This window comes from Oryzias latipes, chromosome 22 (genome assembly GCF_002234675.1).
Source record: "Oryzias latipes chromosome 22, ASM223467v1".
Classification (NCBI taxonomy): domain Eukaryota; kingdom Metazoa; phylum Chordata; class Actinopteri; order Beloniformes; family Adrianichthyidae; genus Oryzias; species Oryzias latipes.
In genome coordinates this window covers 28,655,035-28,680,462 of record NC_019880.2, presented here as the reverse complement: position 1 = coordinate 28,680,462, position 25,428 = coordinate 28,655,035, and the positions used below count along the sequence as shown (strand labels likewise).

General features: G+C 40.6%; 1 protein-coding gene across 2 annotated transcripts; it reads right to left on the bottom strand.

The window, feature by feature from the left end:
- Positions 1 to 405: 405 nt before the first annotated feature.
- Positions 406 to 24,024, bottom strand: bend3 (BEN domain containing 3). 2 transcript variants are annotated; one of them, XM_020700261.2, is made up of 5 exons: positions 23,819 to 24,024; positions 3,854 to 3,908; positions 3,581 to 3,762; positions 3,459 to 3,490; positions 406 to 3,347 (listed from the first exon to the last, which is right to left on the bottom strand). In XM_020700261.2, the coding sequence occupies exons 2-5, from the start codon at positions 3,903 to 3,905 to the stop codon at positions 1,280 to 1,282; spliced, it is 2,334 nt and encodes a 777-aa protein (XP_020555920.1). In that variant the 5' UTR covers positions 3,906 to 3,908; positions 23,819 to 24,024; the 3' UTR covers positions 406 to 1,279. The 2 variants fall into 2 exon arrangements, with proteins under 2 accessions (XP_020555920.1, XP_020555919.1); XM_020700260.2 differs by having other exon boundaries at positions 406 to 3,490; positions 23,819 to 24,018.
- Positions 24,025 to 25,428: the final 1,404 nt, after the last annotated feature.

Below are 25,428 nucleotides of genomic sequence, written 5' to 3'. Positions count from 1 at the left end.
TTATACAAATAAATGATTTAAAAGCATACAGTGTGATTTTCAGGATTCTTTTCTTGCATTGTCTCTCCCAGTAAATGTTATTAACCTCTAATCTTTTTAGGTGAGAAAACTTGCAGAATTTGTGACAGAGCATAGACTTTTTTGCCATAAAGGTCGTGATTACAGGATGCATATTTGCAAAAATACATACATATTTTTCACATCTTTACATCTTTGTGGCTTTAAAAGAAAAAAAACCAAAGTTTTGTATTTCTCATCTCATGTTGCACCTCATTATCTTTTCCTTTAAACCATTTAGATTCAGAAGAAAGTCTACCTGCTGCCTATTTAGGAGTCATAAATTAGGTCCAAATCATAAATCTTCAACCACAAATGTCAGATCAGGCAGAACAAATCCCACACATACCATTTACACAAATGTGGTTTATTAGAAAAATGCTACCATGATCAACTGTCATGTTAAATTATATTACAAACTTCTATAAGAAGGCTTAACATACAGTGGTCCATAAACATCCGGACTAGGACAATGTTTAGTTTTGCCTTTATATGCCACCATATTGGATTTTTAATCTGCCAATTAAGATATGACTTATGTGAATATTTTTTCTATTTTACTTAAAATTTTTTAACAGAAAATAATATGAAGAGTCAAACTGCTAATATTTTTATGGTGTTTGACTCAGAATTAGAAAAATCCTAGAAAAACAGGAAAGCTTTCGGGAATTACAAAAGGAAATGCTTTATTTTTTTCAATAAATTCTTTTAAAATACTATTACTTTTGAATCAATTCATATTTAAAGTAAGGTGGAAAAAACACTTGTGTCTTAAAGATTTGTTTGAAAGTTCTTTAACATAAACTTGTCATTTTAAACCCCTTGTGACAGAAAGAACATTTAAAATGTTCCTGTACAAATAATCAGGGACTCAGCTGGAAGTACAATAGCATCAACACAAGTGGCACAATGCTACATTGATAACTGCAATGGGAATATTTCACATTGTGGCTAAACTCTGTTAATATAGAAAACTGTGTGACCTATGCTTTTAGCTACTATTGTTATTTTCAAGGCTGCAACATTTACGAACAAAATTAGTTAGACGAGCTAGGATAGTTTGACTTATAAATAAGACGAGTTTTAGGTCTAACGTTAACAAGACTACCTAATGTAAAACATCTGCTGCTGCAGCCAGTGAATAAAATCAAAGGTAGGATCAAAGAAAAAAGCTTCAGCTTCTGTTTAGTTGCTTCATGACAAAGAGTGTAACGTCCTGGAACTAAGACATGGTGCTGGACCGTTTGGCCTTTTTAAGAATGTCGCACTTTTTGCGATTGGGGCGCCGGCAGCGTTCATCAATGCTCGGCACGCATTCGTAGTGCCACACCTCCTCCATCTTATCCACGGGATACACTGCCTCCACATAGTGACGGATGAGCCTCAGTCGGACAGGGTCAAGCTGCTTTTTGTTGCAAGCTCCTGAGTGATTGTACTGTAGGCGCAGGTTCTCCTGGGTGAAGAGCTCAGGGAAAAGGCGCACCAACAGGCGGGCGGCAAAGTTACCCACAGAGAGACTCTGCTGAACAATCTCTCGTATCTCTGTGTCTGACAGCAGGTATGTGGACGGAACAGGGAAGTCTGGTTTGGACACAGTCAGCTCCTCCAGGGGAATCTTACAAAAGTCTTTGCTGCTTTTCTCAGGGGGTAAGGAGTGAATGTCGGGATCCTCTTTCGGGTTGTCTGGATGGAGGCGGCTCATTTGACAGAGAAAGTCCTGCTCTGATTCGTGACTGTAAACTTTACGCTGCTGCAGGTACGACCTCCTCTGCTCTGTGTCACGCCTCCTGCACCTTTCATCCAACTTACCCACAAACTCCAGCATCCACACTCTGTTATTCTTTGCTTGTGGGTAGACTAACTGCACGTAGTGACGGATCAGACTTACACGGACCGGGTCGAGCTGCTTTTTTCCCAGAGAGCCACTGCAGTTGTACTGTTTTCTAGTATTTTCGTGGGTAAAAAGTTCAGGAAACATGAGTACAAGTAGTCTGGATGCAAAGTTACCAATGGACAAGCTACATTCATAGTTGCTCTTAAGTTGCTCTCTTGTCAACATGTACTCCTGTGGCGCCGGGAAATCAGGCGAGGGAATTTCCAAACTGTCAAAATCCACTAGTGGAAGAAGCGACTTTTTGGATTTGCGACTGGGCCTGTCATATTCTGGAACCTTTAGAATAGAATCTTCATCGGGAAGGCTGGCTAAATCATAGCCTTCATCATTCATGTTGTCCGTTTCACTCCCATTACCATTGCTATGGGGACCCTCCAGAGCATACTCTACATGTTGAATGCACACCTGAAGCCAGCTTTCCTCAGGCACATCAGGAAAATAGGTTTCCATGTACTTTCTTAAAATCTCCATCTTATCAGACTCCAGAATCACTTGTCCCATGTTGGTCAAACTACTACAGCCTTCTGGTATTTTTGCCTCTTCAAAAACCTCAGGGAAAAGACGGTGCACGAGTAGGATGACAAAGTCATCAGGGGAGGAGAGCTCGTCCAGTTCTTCTGTGCTAAATCCAATGTCAGACCTCCCAAGGGAGTCCTGCTGGTTGTCCACAGACCCATGCTCCCCCTGATCCTGCTCATTGATACTATGAGATTGAGGATGGTCTGCCTTTGTCCCAGCGCCCAATTCTGTATGCTTCCTGAGCAGCCGGGCGCTCTCCATGTCCCTCTGCGCCCAGAAGCGATTAAAAAAGTCGTTAATCTGGAGAAGACATTCTTCCTGCCAAATGTTGTTGTTTTTGACAGAGGGGTAGCATACCTCCACATAGTTACGAATCAGCTGCAGATGGAGAGATTCCAGGGTTCTCTTGCCTGCCATGCACTCATGAGAGCACTCCCTGGCTTTGAACAACTCTGGGAAAAGATGGACGAGCAGCTGACAGCTGAGCTCTCCTGGACTGGCTGTCTGCTCCATCAGCTGATTCAATTCATTATGCGTCAGCTGATACTCAAGGGGAGGCTGGAACTCTGTCACCATCTCTGTCTGTTTGATCTGCTTCTTTATCCGCATGACTTCAAGGGTTAACAAGTCCACTTTACTATGCAGCTGAGTCATGCTTGAATTCAAGCTATTGAGAATGAAAAACATTTTCTCAATCAGCGGGTAAAGGCTGGAGTCTGTTTTTGAGGTGTGGCTAGTTGACTGTGTGTTTGGGAAGGTCTCCTCTGAGCAGTTTTGCTCTGGAGTTTGTAGGTTGGACGACAGGATGCTGCTGCTTAGGTTGAGTTGATTCAGGTTTCCGTGACTGACCTGCTGCTCCAGACTCGGCGTGTTCCTCCTGTCAGAAATTTTATGCAAGATGCTAAAAAGAGGCTTTTTGTATGAAATGCTGGATTTCTCCTGGATACCCTCCTTGTCTGCACTTGTGGTAAGGCAAAGGGGTTCGTACCTGCTGCCATCACCTATAAAGCGTTTCCTCGACTAAGAAAACAAAAAGAATTAAATTATGCAAATATTACTAAACACATATCAATATAAGAATTTAAATGTTGTAAACTGGCTTCGTTTTACCTCACTAGAGACTCTAGGTCTTTTGCTGCTGGTGGACTGATGTGTATCAGAGCAAAATTCAGCAGATGACCTTTTATTGACCTCTGTAGTAGCAGGAGCTCCTTCTTCTTTATCATCTTGTGATTGTCCACAAACCGCAACATCTTCCATCTCCTCCTTAACCTCTTGAACATTGTTTTTTTCTGGAAATCATGATATATTTGTATTATTTTTTTATTTTTACTATAAATAACTGCCCTGGCAACAACAATTTCATCAATGAGATTAACTCACCTTTATCAAGCATGGCTTCATCGGAAATTTCCCCATGTTCACAGGAATTCATAGCCTAAAAGTCAATGAGAAATGTGTGAAATCTCTGTAGGTAAAACAAAAGGAACTAAAAACCAAACACACACAAGGAGACCCTCACCCCACCCCCTCAAAGGAAAAAAAAAGTTTAAAGTCTGACTGCATGATCAGGGATGTCCCAATCAGGTTTTTTGGGTGGCCCTGATCAAGTTCCGAGTCATTGGATTTTGAGTATTTGCCGATAGATAGCCCCGACCCGATACTTCTTTAACACATTAAAAAATGAACACATTTAATAAGTACATCCAGACTGTCTCAGTCATCTATCCAGCCATCCTGCTCCGCTTATCCGGGACAGGGTCGCTGGGGCAGCAAAGGTATATAAGCAAAGATGTCCAGACTTCCCCTCTCCCCTGCCACTTCCTTCAGCTCCTCTGAAGACCCCAACAAGTTCCCAGGCCAGCCGAGAGACGTAGTCTCTCCAGCGGATCCTGGGCCTTCAGCCAGTGCCATGCCTCCTGGAGGCATTTGGAATAGATGCCTGAGCCACGTCAACAGGCTCCTCTCGATGTGGAGGAGCAGCGGCTCTACTCTGAGGTTTCTTTGGGTGGTTGAGCTTCTCACCCCATCTCTAAGGGAGCGCCCAGCCACCCTATGGAGGAAGCTAATTTCTGCTGCTTGTATTTAGTACCTGTTTTTTCTGTTACGACCAAGAGCCCATGGTACGCCATCAGTACTCGAAACGAAGATCGACCAGCAAATCAAGAGCTTTGCTTTCTGGCTCAGCCCTCTCTTTACTACAAGGGCCGTTACACAAACGGCGCTCTAATTCGCCTGTCAATCTTAAACTCCAATCTTCACTAATTTTCCATTAATCTTCACTCTTCTGCATCGAGGAAATCCTGTGGTTCCCAAACCACACCCCCTCCGCCCCCTGGCTGTGCCTAGAAATTCTGTCTATAAAGATTATGAACAGAACCTAAAAGGGCAGCCCTTCTGGAGTCCAACATGTACCAGGAACAAGTGTGACTTACCACCAGCGATGTGAACCAAGCGCCTGCTCCGGCTATACAGAGACAGGACAGCCCTTAGTAAGGCTCCATGGACCCCATACTCCCAGAGCCCCCCCACATGACACCACTGGGGACATGTTCGAAAGCCATCTCCAAATCCACAAAACATATAAACTGGATAAGCAAACTCCCACTCCAGCACCCCAAAGAGGGTGTAGAGCTGTTCCACTGTTCCATGACCAGGGCGGAAACAGCACTGTTGTTCCTGGATCTGAGGTTCGACTATCGGATGGACTTTCCTCTCCAGTACCCTGGCATAGACTTTTTCAGGGAGGCTGAGGAGTGATTCCCTGGAACAACCACCCGTCTGCCAGTTCAGTGGTACAGTTCCGACTGCCTCACAGTGCTGCAGAGATATGTCAGCCAAGACACTCTTACAGCATCCAGAGACTTGAGGTACTCTGGGCGAACTTCATCTATTCAGTAGCCTTGCCACCAAAGAGCTTGTGGACTACCTCAGTGACCTCAGCTCGGGTAATAGACAGCCCCACCCTAAAGTCTTCAGCCTCTCCTACCTCGAGAGAAGATGTGTCAGCAGGGTTGAGGAGACCCTCATTGTATTTCTTCCACCACCCCACAATGTCCCAAGTCAAAGTCAACAGCTCCCCACCTGCACTAATAACAGGGCCAGCAGAAGACTGCTTCCCCTCCTGAGACACCAGACAGTTTGTCAGAATTTCCTCGAGGCCAACAGTTAGTCCTCTCCATGGCCTCACCGAACTCCTCCCAGGACTTAGTTTTTGCCTTCACAAAAGCCCGGGCCACAGCTCTCCCGGATGTGGGAGTTAAAGACGTCCCTGACAGAGAGCTCAGTCAGACGTTCCCAGCACACCCTCACAGTACATTTAGGTTTGCCAAGTCTTTCCGGCCTCCTCTGTCAGCAAATCCAACTCGCCAACAGGTAGTGATTGGTGGACAGCTTTGCCCCTCTTTTTACCAGAGTGTTCAAGATACATGGCCAAAGGTCACCTGAAACGACTACAAACTAGGGTGTCCTTATGCCACATGAATTGATGGACACCTTTGTGTTTGAACATGGTGTTTGTTATGGACAAACTATGACGAGCACAGAAGTTCAACAACAAAAGCGGTGAGCGGTGGCTCAGGTTCAGATCTGGAAGGCCATTACTACCAATCCCGCCCCTCCTTGGTCACACGGGCATAGAAATCCCCCAGGAAGACAAGTGAGTTCCTCATTAGGGCACTTTCCTATACCCCTTCGAGAGACACCAAGAAGGACGGGTACTTCAAAGTGCTGTTTGCCAGAGGCCTGTCCCCCACCAGAAGGCGAAGGGACACAACCCTCTCGTCCACCGGGTTTAACTCCAACACTGGGAGATCCAACCAGGGGCAAAATCCAGGGATCATTCCCCTATTTTTCAACATCTAAATGGTTTGTTTGACTGAATGAAATGAAGGAATGACTGAAAATTTCCCAATCTATGTATTTATCCAATGTGACTGAAAATGACATTTTGACTACAGTATACAAACTGAAAAACAAGACCTCAAAAGGACAGTAATGGGATTGATATGAAAATAATAAAAATGACAATATATTGTATTGTCAAACCACTACATCATATCATTAATCTTTCACTGAAATTGGGAATTTTTCCAGAGAGGATGAAAATAGCTAAAGGTATTCCTTTTTTTTTTTAAATGGAGACAGACATACTTTTAATAATTACAGACCAGAATCATTACTTTCCAAATTTTCAAAAGTTTTAAAAAAGTTGTTTGTGAACAAACTAGACAGCTTTATTAAAAAAAAATTTGTTAAGTGAGAATAAGTTTGGGTTTCATTCTAATAGGTCTACAGGTTTGGCTGTAATGAAAATAGTTGAAGAAATATCAAAAGCAATTGACAAAAAGAAATACACAATAGATTTTTTCATTGATTTAAAGAAGGCTTTTGACACGATAAATCATTCTATCCTGATTTATACATGACTGATCACAGCAGCTCCAGGACTGCCACAGGAGCAGGAAGGCAAATGAGGAGTTGGAGCGCTGGGGCCTGTGGGTGGGTGCTGCAGCGAGGAGATTGATTTTGGGTTTGAAAGATTACTTTGAACTTTGAACAGAACTTTGTCGCTCTGTTCAAAAAGTCTTAATTTGGATGCAATAATTTGTGGACGACTGAAGCCCAAATGGCAGATAACACACGTCATCGTAAGAAAGACGCCGACGGTGAGCACGCCTTAATGAATGAACTGAGAGCACTCAATGACAAAATGGATAAAATGCAGACAAAAATGGACAATATGCAAAGCAATATTGAAACACAGATGGATATAAAAATGAACACCCTCCGGGGAAGCTTGGAAAAAATCATTTTTGACGGACAAGCTGCATTTAAAAGTGAGCTGGAGAAGGGGGTGAAGGAAGTGCGCAATAATCTGGATCTGGAAGTTTCAATTATGAGTTCCAGAATGGACGATATTGAAACTAAAATGAGGAACAGAGAAGTGCGGGGAAAATCTTTTGACCCAGACGTGTCACTGATTATTGTCGGGCTGCCTCAAGCGGATGGAGAAAATCTCGAGGCTAAAGTGAAGGAGCTGCTGCAGGATGGATTGCACTGTGACCCGGTGCCAACGCTGGTAGCCACGGAGCGCGTAAGGCAGAGAGGACGGCAACCAGGCCTGGTGAAAGTGGAGCTCGCATCGGTGGAGGATAAAGTGGCTGTTCTTCGTTTGAAGTCAAAGCTAAAAGATCATGGAAACTACAGGAGAGTTTATGTGTCATCTGCAAAGTCTCACGCGGAGAGACTCATGGAAACAAATTTGCGCACCCTTTTGCGCGAAATCCCGATGGCTAAAGACTACTATGTGGCTGGAAATGGGCGATTGATTAAACGGGCCCAAACGTCAAGCAGTCCAGTGCAGCGTGGGGCAGGAGTGTGACGAGACAGTGCTCAGCCTGTAAGTACTGAATTTGTTTTAGTTCACTGGAATGTGAACGGCTGGACGCTGAATAACTGTGAACTAAGAGCGCATATTCTCATGTCGCTAGAGCCTGATATTATTTCTTTAAATGAGACTCATCTATCCAATTTGATACCGGAGCTGGATGGCTTTACTTGGATTGGACACAATCGGATTGTGCACAGAAAAGCTGTTAAAGCATCTGGGGGTGTGGGAATATTTGTGAAAAATACTCTCTTGGACAGTTTTTCTTTGAGGATTGATAAAACCTATGATGGGATTCTGTCTTTACGTTTTGAACATGGTTTGTCACAATTTTCGTTTAAAGTAATCTCATGCTACTTGTCCCCTGAAACCTCTACTTGGGGGCGCAATGCTGATCTTTTTTTTTGCCCATTTACTTTCACTAATTTATGCATCTGATGCTGATTCTGTTTATATATGTGGAGACTTGAACAGTCGTATAGGATGCTTAAAAGATTTTGTGGATGAGGATGATATTCCCTCAAGAGTTGTGTTAGACACGATATTAAACAATCATGGACACGCTTTTGTTGAATTTCTTAAAGACTCTAAATGTTGTGTTTTGAATGGGAGGGTAAATCCAGAGAATGATTGCTTCACCTCTGTGTCTTTTAAGGGTAAAGCTGTGGTGGATTACATTGTCACCCCGCACACTGGTTTAAACGAGTGTGTTGAATTTAAAGTTCTCACCCCTCTGGAGCTGATAAAAAGCAACAAGTCTGATCTGATGAACCTCATTGATGACAGAAGTAAACTCCCCGATCATTCAGTTCTCTATTTGCGTTTTAAAACTATTGAAACAAATTTTTCAAATAATATGCAAGCTGGTTTACAAAATAAAAAGCCAATCAGAAAACTGCCTGTTCACTTTCTGGAGTCAGAAGTCTGTTGTGAGTCTCTATGTGAAATTGGTCTTCAGCTGAGGGAAGGTAGACAAACACAGGAAAATCTAAACCATTGCTATGGCTGGTTTTGTGATGTTTTGTGTAAAGAATTGGATAAAAATAGACCAAAACAGAAATATAAAAGCAATAAAGGAATATGTAAAAGAAATCAACCTTACTGGAACAATGAACTGCAGAGTCTATGGGAACAACTGTGTTTATCAGAGAAAAAGTATTTAAAATGCAAAGAAATGGTTCTGAAAAGAGAGCTTCTTTCTGTGTTTAAAAACTGTCAGAGTCATTTTGATAAGAAGTTAAAATTATTTAAAAGACGTTTCAGGAGGGGGTAAAGCTCTTCAACTACAACTGCATTTGCAAAATAATAAATCACAGTTATTTTGGAGGGAAATAAATAAACTAGGACCTAAAAGTAGAAGGCCAATTCCGCATGAGATTTTAACAGACTCTGGAGAATCTGTTTTTCTAGCAGAGCAAGTGTTAAACAAGTGGGAGTCAGATTATAAGAACTTGTTTACCTGTAATAGTAGTTCCCACTTGTTTGATGACCAGTTTTTTCTGAATATGTGCAAATCCAAAAAGACAATAGTTTAAAAATTTCTCTGAACTACTCTGACAAAATAAATCAAGATATTACAATTGAGGAAGTTCTAAAAGTCATTGAGAAAACTAAACTTCATAAAGCTGCTGGTGTGGATGAACTATCAAACGAGGTTCTTAAGTGTCCCAAATTGTTAACTACTTTACATTTTCTCTTTAGATTCTGTTTTAAGAATGGCTTTATACCATCTATTTGGTATAAATCGATCATCAAGCCGATTCCAAAATCCCCTCAAGCAGACCCAAGAGTCCCTCTGAATTATAGAGGCATTAGCCTACTGAGTACCGTGTATAAAGTGTTTTCTAGTGTTATAAATAATCGGTTATCTGAATACCTAGAAACAAACGAAGTCCTTGTAGAGGAGCAGAATGGATTCAGGAGAAATAGAGCGTGTATTGACTATATTTATGTTCTGTCCTCGGTGGTGAGAGCTAGATTGCAAGAAAGTAAAAGTACCTTTGTTTGTTTTGTGGATTTAAAAAAAGCATTTGACTCGATAGACAGAGATCTTCTTCAATATAAATTACTTATGTATGGTATTAATGGTCAATTTTATAAAGCAATTAAAGCTCTGTATAAGGCTCCATTAGCCTGTGTGCAGGTGAATGACCTAAAAACAGGATGGTTTTCCACACCATTTGGAGTTAAACAAGGAGATGTTCTTTCACCAACTCTTTTTTCTATCTATGTCAACGATTTAGCTCAAGAAATTAAGAAAACTAACTTGGGTATTGATATCAATAACTGGAACTTGAGCATATTACTTTATGCTGATGATATTATTTTGATAGCGGATGAGGAAATAAAATTACAAGGAATGTTAAATACAATGAATAACTGGTGTAACAAATGGAGACTCACTATCAATAGTGATAAAACACAAATCGTTCATTTTAGAAAGCCTTTAGTACCTCAAAGTAATTTTCTGTTTTATTTTGGTAAAACTACTCTCATGTTTACTGATACCTATAAATATCTTGGTTTTGTTTTTCATAAAAATATGATGTTCTCAGAAGGGAAGCAGCGGTTATCAGATTCTGCTGGGAGGGCGCTTGGTGCAGTGATAAATAAGATGAAGGTTTGTCCTGAGTTGAGTTTTGACACGTTTGGTAAATTGTACGATGCCATGGTGGGATCTGTGTTATTTTATTCTCCAGGAGTCTGGGGTTATGAAGACGCTCCTGAGTGTGATAAGGTTCAATACAATGAGATATTTTCTGGGTGTACACAGGTTCACCACTAAAGCCGCCATTGAGGGGGACATGGGGTGGGAACCTTGTGTGATCAAACAAAGAGCAGAAGTTCTCAGATTATGGAACCGGCTGGTGACTTTACCTGCAGAGAGACTTGCACGTAAAGTATTTGATTGGGATAGAGCTCATATTTATCCCTGGTGTAAAGATGTGTTGAACATTCTGTCGTCTGTGAACCTACAATCATTATTTTTTAATTGTTTGAAATGTAAGATAGATAATGTTAAGGAAACTTTAGTTGGTTATTATGAAAAAGACTGGAAAATGAAACTGCTTCAAAAACCAAAATTACGAACTTATTTGCAAATTAAGGACACATTTTCTGCTGAGCCATATGTTATATATAACTTAAAAAGAGGACAAAGATCCTTATGTGCTCAACTGAGAGCAGGAGTGCTCCCCCTACAGGTGGAAGTAGGGCGTTTTAAAGGCATTCCTGAGGAGGAAAGACTCTGTGAGGTCTGTGAGCTGCTAGTGGTGGTGGATGAATTTCATTTTTTGTTTTATTGCCCTTTGTATGAGAAACAGAGACTTTGTATGTATGACGTCATAGAAAAGAAATGTCCAGATTTGTTTTGGTTATCTGAAGACAAAATTTTACGTTGGCTTTTTGAAAATGAAATCTTTCGTTTGGCAAATGTTGTGTCAAAAGCATGGACAATAAGAATGGACACTATGTATTCTGTTAGACTCTGATTAGGGGGGTTATTGGTTATTGGATTCCTTTTTCTTTTTGTGATGGGGATGTATCTTTATGCATTGTGTATTTTGTTTTGTTTTTCAGTGTCATATAAGCCCGTGTGTGCTGGGCACATTAGTGCATGACACTTAAATAAATAAATCAATCAATCAAAATATACATTATATGCATATGTTGTTTACAAAACAGACAACAATACGTGCAGTTTGGAGGGAATAAGTCTGATCTCATGAATATTATTTGTGGATTTCCACAAGGCTCAATTTTAGGACCTAAACTTTTTATTTTATATTTAAATGATATTTGTGATATTTCCAAGTTGTTACAGTTTGTTTTACTTGCTGATGATACTAACTTATTCTGTTCTGGGGATAATCTGAAAACCTAGGTTGTAAATAATGAAAAGATAATGACAAGAATTAAAATGTGGTTTGATTACAACAAATTACCTTTGAATCTAACAAAAACAAAGTTAATGGTATTTAACATTGAAGTGATTTTGTCCAATTAACAACAAAAACATAGAACAGGTGTCTGAATTTAAATTTTGGATGATAGCAGAATCATTTCCATGGTGAAGAGGAACCCGTTTACAACAGCCAGCCAAGTGGACAACACTCTACAGGAGGTAGGTATATCAATATCCAAGTCTACCATAAAAATAAGACTGCATGAAAGTAAATACAGAGGGTACACTGCAAGATGAAAGCCACTCATAAGCCTCAATAATAGGAAGGTTAGATTGGACTTTGCTAAAAAGCATCTAAAAAAGCCAGCACAGTTCTGGAAAAACATTCTTTGGACAGATTAAACCAAAATCAACCTCTACCAGAATGATGGCAAGAGAAAAGTCTGGAGAAGGCGTGGAGAAGCTCCTGATCCAAAGCACACTACATCATCAGTAAAACACTGTGGAGGCAGTGTGATGGTCTGGGCATGCATGGCTGCTAGTGGCACTGGGACACTAGTGTTTATTGATGATGTGACACATCAATGAGGTGTTCAGAGACATACTGTCTGTGCAGATCCAGGTGAATGCAGCCAAACTGAGTGGACGGCGTTTCATAATACAGATGGACAATGACCCAAAACATAGAGCCAAAGCAACTCAGGAGTTTATTAAAGCAAAGAAGTGGAATATTTTTGAATGGCCAAGTCAGTCACCTGATCTTAACCCAATTGAGCCTCATTTCACTTGTTGAAGACTAAACTTCAGACACAAAGGCCCACAAACAAACAGCAACTGAAAGCCGCTGCAGTAAAGGCCTGGCAGAGCATTCAGAAGGAGAAAACCCAGCATCTGCTGATGTCCATGAGTTCAAGACTTCAGGCTGTCATTGCCAACAAAGGCTTTTCAACCAAATATTAGGAATGACCATTTTGTTTTCAGTTATTTCATTAGTCCAATTACTTAGGAGCCCATGAAATGAACGGATTGTGTTTAAAAAATTCTTTAGCTTTTCACATTTTTATGCAATCTTTTTGTTCAACCCATGGAATAAAAGCTGAAAGTCTGCACTTCAATGGCATCTGAGTTGTTTTATTTAAAATACACTGTGGTAATGTTCAGAAACTAAATTAGAAAGAATTTGTCTCTGTCCAAATATTTATGGTCCTGACTGTATGTACTAAATGAATGGAATGTATTTACTGTGTTTATAACTGCATATGGTAAAATCTGAGTACAGGTGATGGTGTGAGAAATATAAATATGATGCAATGTTTAAAAGGGAGCAGACAATTATAAGAATTGTATTATTCAATTATGCTCCTTTCCAATCATGAACATTTTCAATATTGTAAGACAAACATAAAAACCTTTTGGACAATCAATAATTTTCATTTAAAGGAACAAATACATAAATGAAATTGAAAAAAGGAGCACTTCTGTGAAGTAGCTTGAAGATTCAAGTAAAAATAGTGCAACTATTGACTAGTAAAAATAGTCAACTATTAACTAGTAAAAATAGGTGATACTTAGTCATGTGACTGTAGCTTTAGGATCTTCAGAACCTTTTTGATCAGATGTAATTCATGTCTCCATTAAAAATTTGTAGAAAATAACTTTCTTTTAAAAAATGTTAAAATTATTGTAGCATCAATATGAAGAAGAGTTGTAACAATGTAACATTATTAATTTAGTTTCCTTGAAAGTAGGGCTGCACAATATGAGGAAAACTCGCGATATGCGATATTGGTGATTAATATTGCGATAACGATATAATTCGCGGTATATAAACAAACAGCAAAACAACCAAAAACATCATCTCCATTTCACTGCAACAGTTTAAAAATGATACTCCAAATGACCCTCGTCGACGTAGGAGGCAAATATCAAACATAAAAGGGCTCATCTGATTGATCAACAACGTAAACGGGTCCTTTTGATTGGTTAAATGCATAAAGGGATTTATTTCATTTGTTCAATATTTCAAGCTGCCATGAGATTGTTATAGCAGATTTAAGGTAACCATTTATTGCGATTTTCGCCGTCTTTTGCGGTATGCATATTGCACAGCTTAATGTCGCGATAACGATAAATTTGCGGTATATTGCGCAGGCCTACTTGAAAGACTATGGATTTTTTTGATAACTTTTCCCCGGAGCTTGCGCTTTGTAGACCGTCCCTTGGCAACTGCCTCCCTGCCGGCTCTCATTGTCGGATAGAGCCACCCTCAATAAAAAAAACAAAAAAACAAAAGCCTGATCTTTTTTCCTTTGAAATGCCTTTGTAGGTCCTAGTCTCTGTTAAGACCATTGACCGTATAAGATATAAAAATGCGAATCCCATGTGAAGTCACCTATAGAAAATGAATTAATTTGCCATTTTTCCGCAATATGTCCTTCATGGAACCAGATGTCCTCAGTAAGCTGTGATTGGCCCATCTATCTTTCTATAGCAACCGCTCTCTCCAATTAGGAGTGGGCTCATTAGAAGCCCACACCCCTTCCACCAGTGGTGGGGCGTCAGGGCCTTCAAGGCCTTTCTCTGAACGCCTAAAAAAATATCTGAATCATGTGTTCATTTGTATGTTTTGTCCATGTATACTCCATTAAATCATTTGTTGTTATCATTTGTTTTGTTGTGTGGCACTTTGTAGTTGTTTGTGGTTTTTGTGTAGTTTTGTTCAAGAGAAGCTGTAGGGGTGAACGGCCATTTTCTATGTACCCCTAGACATCAAATGGGCCATAACAGTAATGCATGGTCCGCCACTGCCTTCCACTGAAAGCGGGCTTTGGAGAATCTTTTAATGTTCTACGCTACTTTTATTGAGGAAACTGATTCGTAAAAAATACAAGGACCAGGAAGAAGGAGCACATTACTCCATATTTGAAATCTTTGCTCAGCTTTATGATTGATTTTAAGGTTCTATTGTTATTTTATAAAAGTTTAAATGGAATTGGTACTTCATTTTTATCAAATTTACTTAGTTTATGACCATCCCACAGCCCTCAGGTGCAGGTCTGCTGGTGGTCCCAAAAGTCAGTGCAAAAACCAACGGCGAGGCCATATTTCAGCACTGTGAGCCTCGCTTGTGGACATGAGGGCTTCATCAGCTGTGGAGGTTTTAAAGAAAATACTTAAAACTCATCTTGTTAGTTCTTTATTTATTTATTTTAATTTTTCCTGTCCAACAACTGAGCAAACAGATGAGAGCTGAAGGCCTTTTGTGTTGGACAGGTTTACCTATTATAATAAGGGTTTATGTGTCTTCGGATTGCCAGGGTGTATATTTGTATAAGCCCCTTTTTTTAATTATTACATTTTATGTTTTAAATATATATTTTCTTTTTTTTAACGGTGAAACGGTGTCGCAGTTATGACCCCCCGCTAAACCCAAAATCCCCCAGCGGCCGAGTGGCACACTCAAGAACGCATGCAGTTTGTAACAGAAATGAATACAATGGAAATGAAAAATTAGAACACAGTTTTCTTTATTAACACATAAACAAATAACAGTAACAACTAACTAACTAACTATTTAGGTGTTGTAGAATGTCTATGTGTATGTGCTGAAACCAGTGTTTCAGAACGTGTGTGTATAGGAAGGAGGAGGGAGCGTGTGCAGCACAAGACTGTTGGGGGTGCGCGTTCATGTTTGGTATTACTGATATAAGTTAGAACAGTAAGGTTTCCCCAGAAGAACGGTGATTGATTTTTTATTAACCCGCTGTGGAGGCTCTGAGGGTCCGAACGGGGAAATGAACACTGAAAGAAGATCCCCCAACGGCCCTGGAGAGGATCTCTCCTTCGTCCCTCCACGGCAGTGGGATGCGGTGATGGTCACACTCCTATTTGATCCCACACTTTCCAACTACTGTCACGTTTTTTGCTTAGTTTGGAGGCGTTTTGATCTATACTAACGCGAGATTTATAACTGAATTTTTTAAAATAAATAGTAACAACCGCTATAGGGCGCTGTAGGTATCTGTCAGTATTTGCTAGAGATGGGTAGATGAGGCCTCGTGAATCATTTCGGCACATTGTCCAAACTGTATTGATACTGTGTCGATACTGTGTCACTTGATACTGACTTCTGCTGAACCAAAAACATCATTGCAGGCAACCAAGTTTTGAGAAACTCTGCTGATATACTTATTAAATTTCATGTAAACACAATATTTGTCATTGTAGTTCCTCAATCCCATGTCTCGCTCTCTAATGCACCATCATTGGGGAAGTTCTTTTAAGTTTGACAGTTCTGCAGAACAAATGCCCCATTTAACCACTAAAACACAAAATTATTCATTTCAAATAAGAGTCCGTTTGAAATGGAATTGTATTCTGCTCGATCAAGTAGACACCATGAGGAACAGGAGAAACAAAAAGACAAAAACACTATTAAAACTATTAAATAATTCCATGAACCTCCTTTTAACACCACATTAAACACGTTAAGTAAAGATTCAGTAAAATAAAACGTCAAACACAGGTGGCAGGGGTTGACATAGCCCAGAAATTTGCACTGGCCCTGAGGGCCAGTAGTTTTTGAAAGTTACTGGCCCGACACCGCGCACAGCGCGACCCCAAACGACGGACGCCGCAGGCGGACGCAGCAAGCACCGCATGTTTTATTTACTTTTTTCCTCTGACTGCCTTGAGGTTCTGCTTTTTGTTACTGTTGCAAAGTTACATTTACTTATTAGATCTTTATAATTAAGGATGTTATGTTGTTCAAATTTGCAGAGTTACTTGTTTAAAGTTGCAAAGTTACATTTACTTTTTAGTTACTTTAGTTACTTAATTAAATTAAATAATTGAAAAATTTTGATTTGATTCTTTGAAATTAAGCTTAAAGCTTAGTGCAGGGGTGCTCACACTTTTTTGGCGTGTGAGCTACTTTTGAATGGACAATGTCTTAAAGATCTACCTATAAAATATATATATATATATATATATATATATATATATATATATATATATATATATATATATATATATTAAATACCATTAGTAAATGTTAGTTATATTTATTAGTTACATGTTTATTTGAACATTCTTGTTTATATACTGATGATTAAGAACTACACAGTAAGATTACACAGAGATACTTTTGTATTAACAGATGAGGCGTTTTATTACCAAGACAGAAAGCAGCAACCATCGTATGTCATGCTCTGCTGTAAACCGTGCAATGCGGGGAGCATCATGGCATTTCAAAGGCGCTGCTGGCGCCGTTCGCGCATGCCACGGAAAAAACAGCTTCCTTAATGAGCTCGTATTTATCGGACGAGAACTGCAGAGCTGATAGCAAGAGGAGAAACGCGGGGCGGCTTCAAAAAACACTCCGGTTGTCCGGAGTGATCTTCTGCCGGGGATTTGACGTGCCGCAGGGCAGAAAGGGACTTTCTGATGACAGAGTTTGCGCTCAGTGTTTTTAAACACGCGTGTGCAGTGACGTATGACGTATAAGAGGATGTCTGATTGGCCGTTCTGCATGTCAATCAAGTCCCGTACTTCTCAGTGAGGATTTTGAGTGGCTGGTGGATTTTTAAGAAGTACTTTTATTTATTTTTTTAATCTTTTCTGGCCCGCGATCTACACTCATGTCCTTGGAGATCGACCGGTCGATCGCGATCGACGTAATGAGCACCCCTGATCTACACGTTTTCGCAAAATATACTTTATTGAAAAAGGTGAAAAATATATTAACCGTTAGATATTTTAGTGGCCCGAGCAGACAAGTGAAAAATAAAGTCTTGTGGTCCATACTGCTCGAGCGAGCTGGACCGGGCCAGCGGACAAATGGCTATGTCGAGCCCTGGGTGGGCTGGAAAAACGGAGGCGCACAAGCTCAAGATCCTTCAACAGCTGGAAGCTGGGCTCGAAGCCAGGCTATCAGAAATAGTTTTTTTCCCCCTACTCTGTTAAACTCACCACTGGACTGATTTAACACCCAAGTGACAGTAATGTAACCAAGAAGATCCGATAATTTTTCAAATAAAATATCTCTCAAAATAAAAGACAGTTATATTACAAGTCTAAGCTAACTAAAACCTGACAAATTGACGCAAAAACTGCCCAAATCAAAATTTCTCCGCAAAATCAACATCAAATCCACCCAAGTGGGAGGAAAACCGCATCTACCAGTAACAACTGCGGGCAATAGGGAGTGAGAGGCACGGCGCAGGGAGTGAAGGAGTACAGTAATAAAATGTTTCCCACAAAAGCCCTTGAAGTCTGAACACAGGACTAGCAGAAAAAGTAAATTATCAGAAAAGATGAATGTGTTTAATGTGTTTATTATAGTTCTAATCACGCACATTATGCAGAACTTCAAAAGAAAAGAAAAGTGCAGTGATGTGGTGATCGTCACACCCCTAGCTGGACCGCAGAGTGAATAGCAAAAGGGCCAACAAGTGCTAAGCATTCTGGGAACTCCTTCAAGACTGTTGGAAGGTCATTTCAGGTGACTACCTCTAGGAGCTCATCAAGAGAATGCCAAGAGTGTGCAAAGCAGTAATCAAAGCAAAAGGTGGCTACTTTGAAGAACCTAGAATATGACATATTTTCAGTTGTTTTGGAGATAAAACGAAAAAACTATTAGCAAATCAACTGAGGTGAACAAGCAACACAAACCATTCATACAGTCAAACTCCAATCTGAAAAAATGAGTAACAAACCAAAAAAATAAACCACTGCAGACCAAAAGTTTGGACACACCTTATCATTCAAAGAGTTTTCTTTATTTTCATGATTATGAAAATTGTAGATTCACACTGAAGGCATCAAAACTATGAATTAACACATGTGGAATCATATGCATAACAAAAAAGTGTGAAACAGCTGAAAATATGTCACATATGTCAATATGTCTTCTTCCTCAGGAAGCTAAAAAGGACTGGACTCTCATCTCAACTTCTGGGGAACTTCTACAGAGCAACCATAGAAAGCATCCTCTGTCTGAGTGCTACAGTGGAATACGGGAAATGCACCGCTCAAGACAGGAAGGACTTGGCCTGAGCGGCGAAAACCGCACAGGAGATTGTGGGAGGACGTCTCCCACAACTCAACTCAGTGTACGACAGCCGGGTTCGACAGAAGACTGGTGGTATAGCTGCAGACCCCGCCCACCCGGGACACCAACTGTTTGTACCTCTTCCCTCTAGAAAGAGATACAGGAGCATCAGAACCCACATGAACAGTCTGAGAAACAACTTCTACCCCAGAGCTCCAGAGCTCTGGAGTCTATCCACCCGCTCATCACCCCAATCACACAATTGTGTTCAAGAACGCACTTGTAGATTTGATTCGAGAACTTGTAATATAGAATGTGAATACTTGTGCATCAAAAATCTGCATCTGTGTGTAAATATCTTCTGCTGTGAACTGACAAATTTCCATTTGCACGAGTTCATTTAGAGTTCCAACTTCAAATCTGTGATTCCAACTGCTCAAATGTGCTTCTGCGTGTGCTCGAATCTGCTGGCGCAAATCACAAGTGCGCTACAACTGCACTCTGAATTCTCACACATTCCTTGCGAGAAACTTGTGTCAAAACTCATCTGGGTCCGAAAATGGACATGGGGGGGTAAGAGGAGGCGGAGTCAACCAATCAGAGGGCAGCACTTACAGGACTTGGTAAAGTTAGAAAAGTCTTCACAGATTCGGACTTCCTGCTTCAATAACTCTGATAAACGTTCAAATGTGACAGCAAGTCTCTCAATCATTTTGTATTAACACAGAGTGAACTAAAAGCTAAATGCATTTCTAAAGAAAAAACAGTTTTTTTCCTGCATTTTAATGAGAAATGATCTCTTCGTGCTGTACCCCTTTTGTAATTTACACTAAACTCTATTTAGAAAAAAAAAGGGAAGAAGAGAAAGGACTGTTAGAGAAGGGGAGATAGGAGGGTGATTACAAAAGTAAATACTGAAGCATCACAAGGCAACAAGTTACTGTACGTTTATAATCATTACTGTCAGGTTTAGATGTAGAAGACATGTCAAAGGGGTGGGGCCTGTCCACACATATCAGTGTTACAAACCTACCTTTTGGCTCCAATAATGTTCATATACAAACAAGTAAACATGGACATAAAACAACTAACATTCACACACGCATATGTATGTGTTCAGACCAACACGTGAAACATCTAATTCATTCATGCAAACTATTTGTGCAAAGGTGAGATAGCACCTGTGCTCCAGTGAGGGTTTCTGTTCTTCTGAGGTGGATGATGGAATGTGAAAAGAAGGAGGGAGAGTGCCCAGTCGTCCCCACTCCATGTGCCTCTGAAGAGCACACTGGCACTACTTGGATCACCTGCTTATTTAAAATCTTATTCCTTTCCCAGAAACAACTACTCATAAAAGGTATCCTGGCTGCAAAGAAACTGGGTCTGTGGCTAAAATATAGCAAATACCATTTGATAGGTAAAATAATCCAGTACTGTTCAGAAAGATTTGGCAACCATTCTTACATTTTTTTCTAGACAAATAAACTTTTACAAGATAAAATATAGATGCCTTAATGTATATATTACCCCTATTTTCATGTTTTTTCCCTCCGTTTTTTTGTTGCTTTCTTCTTCTTCTCCTTACTTTAGTTTGCACTTCCTTTTTATGCCAATTGTGGATTATGTTCACATAGGCTGACTAGAAATGTTGTTTTAGCATCATATTTTGTGTACTCTTAAAAGATTAAAATAAAATTTAAAAGATCATGACAATAAAATAATATGTTAGTGGCTGGGTAGCTCGGTTGGTAAGGTGAGAGGCTACAATGCAGGAATCCAGGGTTCGATTCCCGGTGGGGGATAAACAATGGTACTGGGTCAATTACCATATCAATGGCTAGGAATGAACATCACCCAGTGAGGGCCCTTAGACGAGGCCCTTAACGCTACTGCCTCCCGGGGCGCGGTTATGCTGCAGCTCACCGCTCCCCTAGGGGATGGTGAATCTCCATTGTGGGATCAATAAAGTATCAATTATTATTATTAAAAAAGCAAAACAAATTTTAATATACATACATTTTAGAAATTAAAACAAAATTCCAGAAACCAAAATGCATTTACAAAAAAATAAACAAAACAAAAATTAAAGATTCCAGAAAACAAAAGTAATTTCCAGAAATCAAATGAAATCTGAAAAAAACAATAAGAAACCAGAAAAGGTATGTACTACAGGACATCACAGAATGGATAATGACATTTTATTTATGACACTTGAGGTTTTGCAACTGCATCTGATTGGTACGGAGCATATTCAGTTTTACTTCATGCCAAATAATTTTCTGTTGAAATGATAGACAAACGTCATCATTCAATCAGCAATGTGCCGTATTACCTACATTTTCCGATTTTTATAAAAAAGAAACATTTTTTTTGCAAAACAAAAGAATGTTTTAGACAAATAAAATGAAACAAAAGGACAACATATAACTTTGAATTCTGGAATTACTTATGATTTCTGAAACATATTATTTAATTTTGTTTCATTTTTTTAAAATTGTGTTTGGTTTCTGTTTTTTTCTTTCAATTTCTACTATGCTATGGTGTTTTTTTTATTATTACGGTAGTTTTGCTTTTTGATTGTCATTGTGACCTTTAAAATTTTTCTGCATCGAGTGATTTGTTGGTGTGATTTGCACTTCAGGGCCATTGTACTAAACATATCTGAGTTGTTCATTTAACAACCTTTTAATGCAGCCTAAAGGCCCGTACACACCGGGACGAATATTCGCCAGGCGTTATTCGCCAGCGTTTTTTGTGTTCACACCCAGGCGATTTTCGCTGACGATGAGCCGAGCGAACATGCAATTTCATTCCCTGACATTAGATGGCGCTTAATGTAAACAGAAATACTCCTGTACACAAGGTGGCGCTGCGCAACTTTACGCTTCTTAAAGTCGCTTTTCACTCAGAAGAAGAGAGCAAGTATTTACGCGCTTGTCAGAATAATACAAAGAAAACATGAATATTTCAAGCACCAGTAGCTCCAACTGGTGCTTGGTTCGGGGATATTTTAGAATGTCCGTCATTATTTCTTCGCGGCAGTGTAGACGCTACTTGGCGTCTATCTTCTTCGCTGGTATGTGTGCTCAGCAAGGCAGTTTTGTGTTTGAGCACCCCCAAGTTGTGTTTTACTGTAACTTCAGAAGCTCCAGACACGTGTGCAAAAGCGCCATTCTCATTGGTCGAATAGATTTCGACGCGTCGAAAAAAATAAACGAACCCGAGGCGTTTTTTTTTTTGACGCTTTGACGTATGGCGTTTTTTCGCGTTGGTGTGCACACTCTCATTGGTGCCCTTTGTTTAGTCACGAAACAGTTAAATGTCGGCGAAAATCGCCGGCGAAATTCGTCCCGGTGTGAACGGGCCTTAAAAGTAGAAATGTGGATGAAAAGTGCGGAGCGGGTCTCCCTTGGGGGGTCCTGGCTCGTACCTGGGGTCGGGGCGGGGGGATGCCCGGAACTCCTGGGTGGTGGTGGGGTGCTCGTCTGGGGCTGTGGGCGTCCCTCTCCGGTGGGGCCCTGCGTTGGGCTCTTCCGGCGCGGCGGGGGGCTGCTCTCCTGGCTGGGCTGGGGCGGCGCTCTCTTTCCCTCTGCGCCTCCCTGCTCTCTGGCTCTGGGGGCCTCGCGGCGGTCCGGCTGGCCCTGGCCTGGGTGGCGGTCTTGGTCGCCCGGGGGGCGGTTGTTCCCTGCCTGTTCCCGTGTGGCGTTGGGGGAATTCCGGCTGCCGCTGCTGCTGCGGCGGGGGTATGGGTGTGGGGGTGGCTGGGCGCTCCTCCTCCTTCTTTTCACATTCCACCATCCATTTTAGAAGAACATAAACACTCACCTGAGCACAGGTGTTAGCTCACCTTTGCACTAATAGTTTGCATGATTGAATGAATGAAAGATTTCACACTAGTTGGTTTAAAGGCATAGGTATGCGTTCGTGAACACTATCTGTTTTGTGTGCATGTTGACATGTGGACATTTTTGCGGCTAGCAGGTGTGTTGATAATATTTGAGTGTGTGTGAACAGGCCCCGCCCTTTTTGTACTACATTTGAACCGTACCGTAACGATAAACAACCAGTAAACCTGTCTGCTCTATGCTGCTTCATGGTCTTACCCCCTTTCCCCTCCTATTATCACCCTCCTACCCCCCCCTCTCTCTAACGTCCCTCTCTCTTCTTCCCCTCTTTCCTTTTCCGTCCGGTCCAACACCAAAGATTTTCAAACATGATTGAAATTAATAAATTTTGGCCTCAATTACAAAAGGGGTTTATTCAGACATACCTTTGGTTTGTCTGAAGATGAATAACCCCTCTTGTTAAAATAAAATATGTCAAGAGGCCCTCAGCTCTCATCTGTTTGCCTAGCTGTTGGACAGGACAAGTTAAAAAAAAAAAAAAAAAAAAAAAAAAAAAAAAGAAATGTGGATGAAACAATACTTAATTTATTATATGTAAAGCACAATACTACAAGTACTTTTGATGTGGTTATAAAAAAAAGAATCAGTGTGACTTCTGCTAATGTCTTTATGTGTTAGTTACTGTCAACATACTGCCTATCTGTCACAGCTAGTGTGAACACAACGTGACCAGATGATGCTCTGCCTTTGACCTAACATGCGCTCAGACACGTTCCTGAGAACAGCTAAAAAACGCAAATAGTACTTCATGGCCTTGTACTTTTATCTGTCAGCATAAATAAGATGCACATCGATTCTCCACGGACGCTGACAGTAGTTTGCGAGTTTCCTCCGAGCTCCCTCCCTCCAGCGCTCATGAACGGCTACTTCCTCATTCTTCCGCCCCTGAACCCTTCAACCGAAACAGCAAACCCCGCCGAGGGTCGCTAGTTAAAGAGCCCGGAACTACCCCGCATGTTGACAACTTGTGAGTGACTTGGAAAATAAAAATTCTTATTTACTGTGTATTGTACTGAGGCGATATGTTTGCGTGGACTAGCTCCCCCCATGACACAGGGCAAATTAACGGTAACGCGCGTGACCAGCGCACAAGGCTCACCTTCAGGAGTCTGTGTCCTCCTTCAGGACCGTCAGGGAGGCACTGTACATGTCTGCGGCCTGTGGTTTGGAGGTAGCTGTTACCTGCCTGATGTTTTTCTTCTCCTTTACTTTTTTCTTCCTCTCGCTCCTCTTCTTTGGTGTCTCGCGTGACGTGACGTGACGTGACGTGACGAAGCGCGCGCCTGCTGTGTCACTTCCGCACAACTCGGGGGTGGTGGAGGTTACGTTTAAATAAAAATTGTAAATGTCTGTGTTTACTACCGATATTTTGTATTTTGTATATATTCCATATATCCAGTTAATGAAATATTAACCCTGGTCAACTGTTATTACAAGTCACGTGGGTTAAAAAGTCGTAATAAAAATGATTTATTAAGACTTTTGGCTTTTACTCAGCTTTTACTAAACTTCCATTATACTAGAGGATTTATTGGGTTGCATTTAAAAGCTAAATAAATCTTTATATATTTACTTTAAAAATTAAAAGAACCGGCGAACAAAATAACCCAAATAATTATGCAGGATTATTTAAATAATATTTACACAGAGCTGATTGTTTTATTCTCTTTTGACTAATCCAAATTCTAGATTTTCTGAGTTTTTTTAAATTACATCCTATCCATTTGTTTTCTTAATTTTATCATAATCTGAATTTTTAAACAGACAAGATTTTATTTTTTCTTGTACATTAAAACAATAGTAGGTCAGGGTTTTAGGGCCAGTTCACAAACTCATTAATTAACAAGTTTATATCTCATGTATTTATATCTCATATATAAATCTCGTAAATTTACGATAAAAAAGTCATAGATTAAAGAGGAAACATCAACGTTTTCCGTTCATGATCGGAGCCTAGCTAGAAGATGAAATATGTGGAGCCTTTTGTGAAGCATTATTTCTGGATAGGTTTAAAAAACAGAGATTCTGAACCTTTTGGCGACTCAAAATCAGATTATTTTCAGTGGAGCAGGCTTTCCGGGGTTCGGTAAAGGTATGTAAAATAAGGAGCTCAGAGACACGTTTGGGTGTAGAGGACCGCTGCAGCCTTTATTTTCCTTTTCATTCACTTTTTATTTTTAACTTTATTGTTCAAAACAAATAGAATAAATATGTATGTTCAGAGGAGGGATAGTGGATATATTGGTAGAAGGATGTTGGAGATGGAGCTCCCTTCCAGGAGGGCAAGAGGACGGCCAAAGAGAAGATATATGGATGGAAGAGGACATGAAGTTGGCTGTTAGGGTAGAAGATGTTCATGATAGAGTGAGGTGGAAAAGGATGATTCGCTGTGGCGACCCCTGATGGGAAAAGCCGAAAGACAATGAAGATGTATGACAAGAACAATGGTCATAAGAATGAAGAATGAAGTTCATCAGTCACCTTTCATGAATTCGGAATGAAACCGCTCTAAACCGGTTCTCGTGGAATTTCGCCTGTTCCTCCTGAGATAGTTTGGTCCCGGAGCCCGGCAGCAGGGGGCGGCTGAAACGCTTCTGAGAGCCGATCGCCGCCGGAAAGGGGGAGCTGAAAACATGGCCGCCACCACGTTGATGCGTGTAATCCAGGACTGCATCTGCTCTGCGTTCGGCGCCTGAAACAGGAAGACCC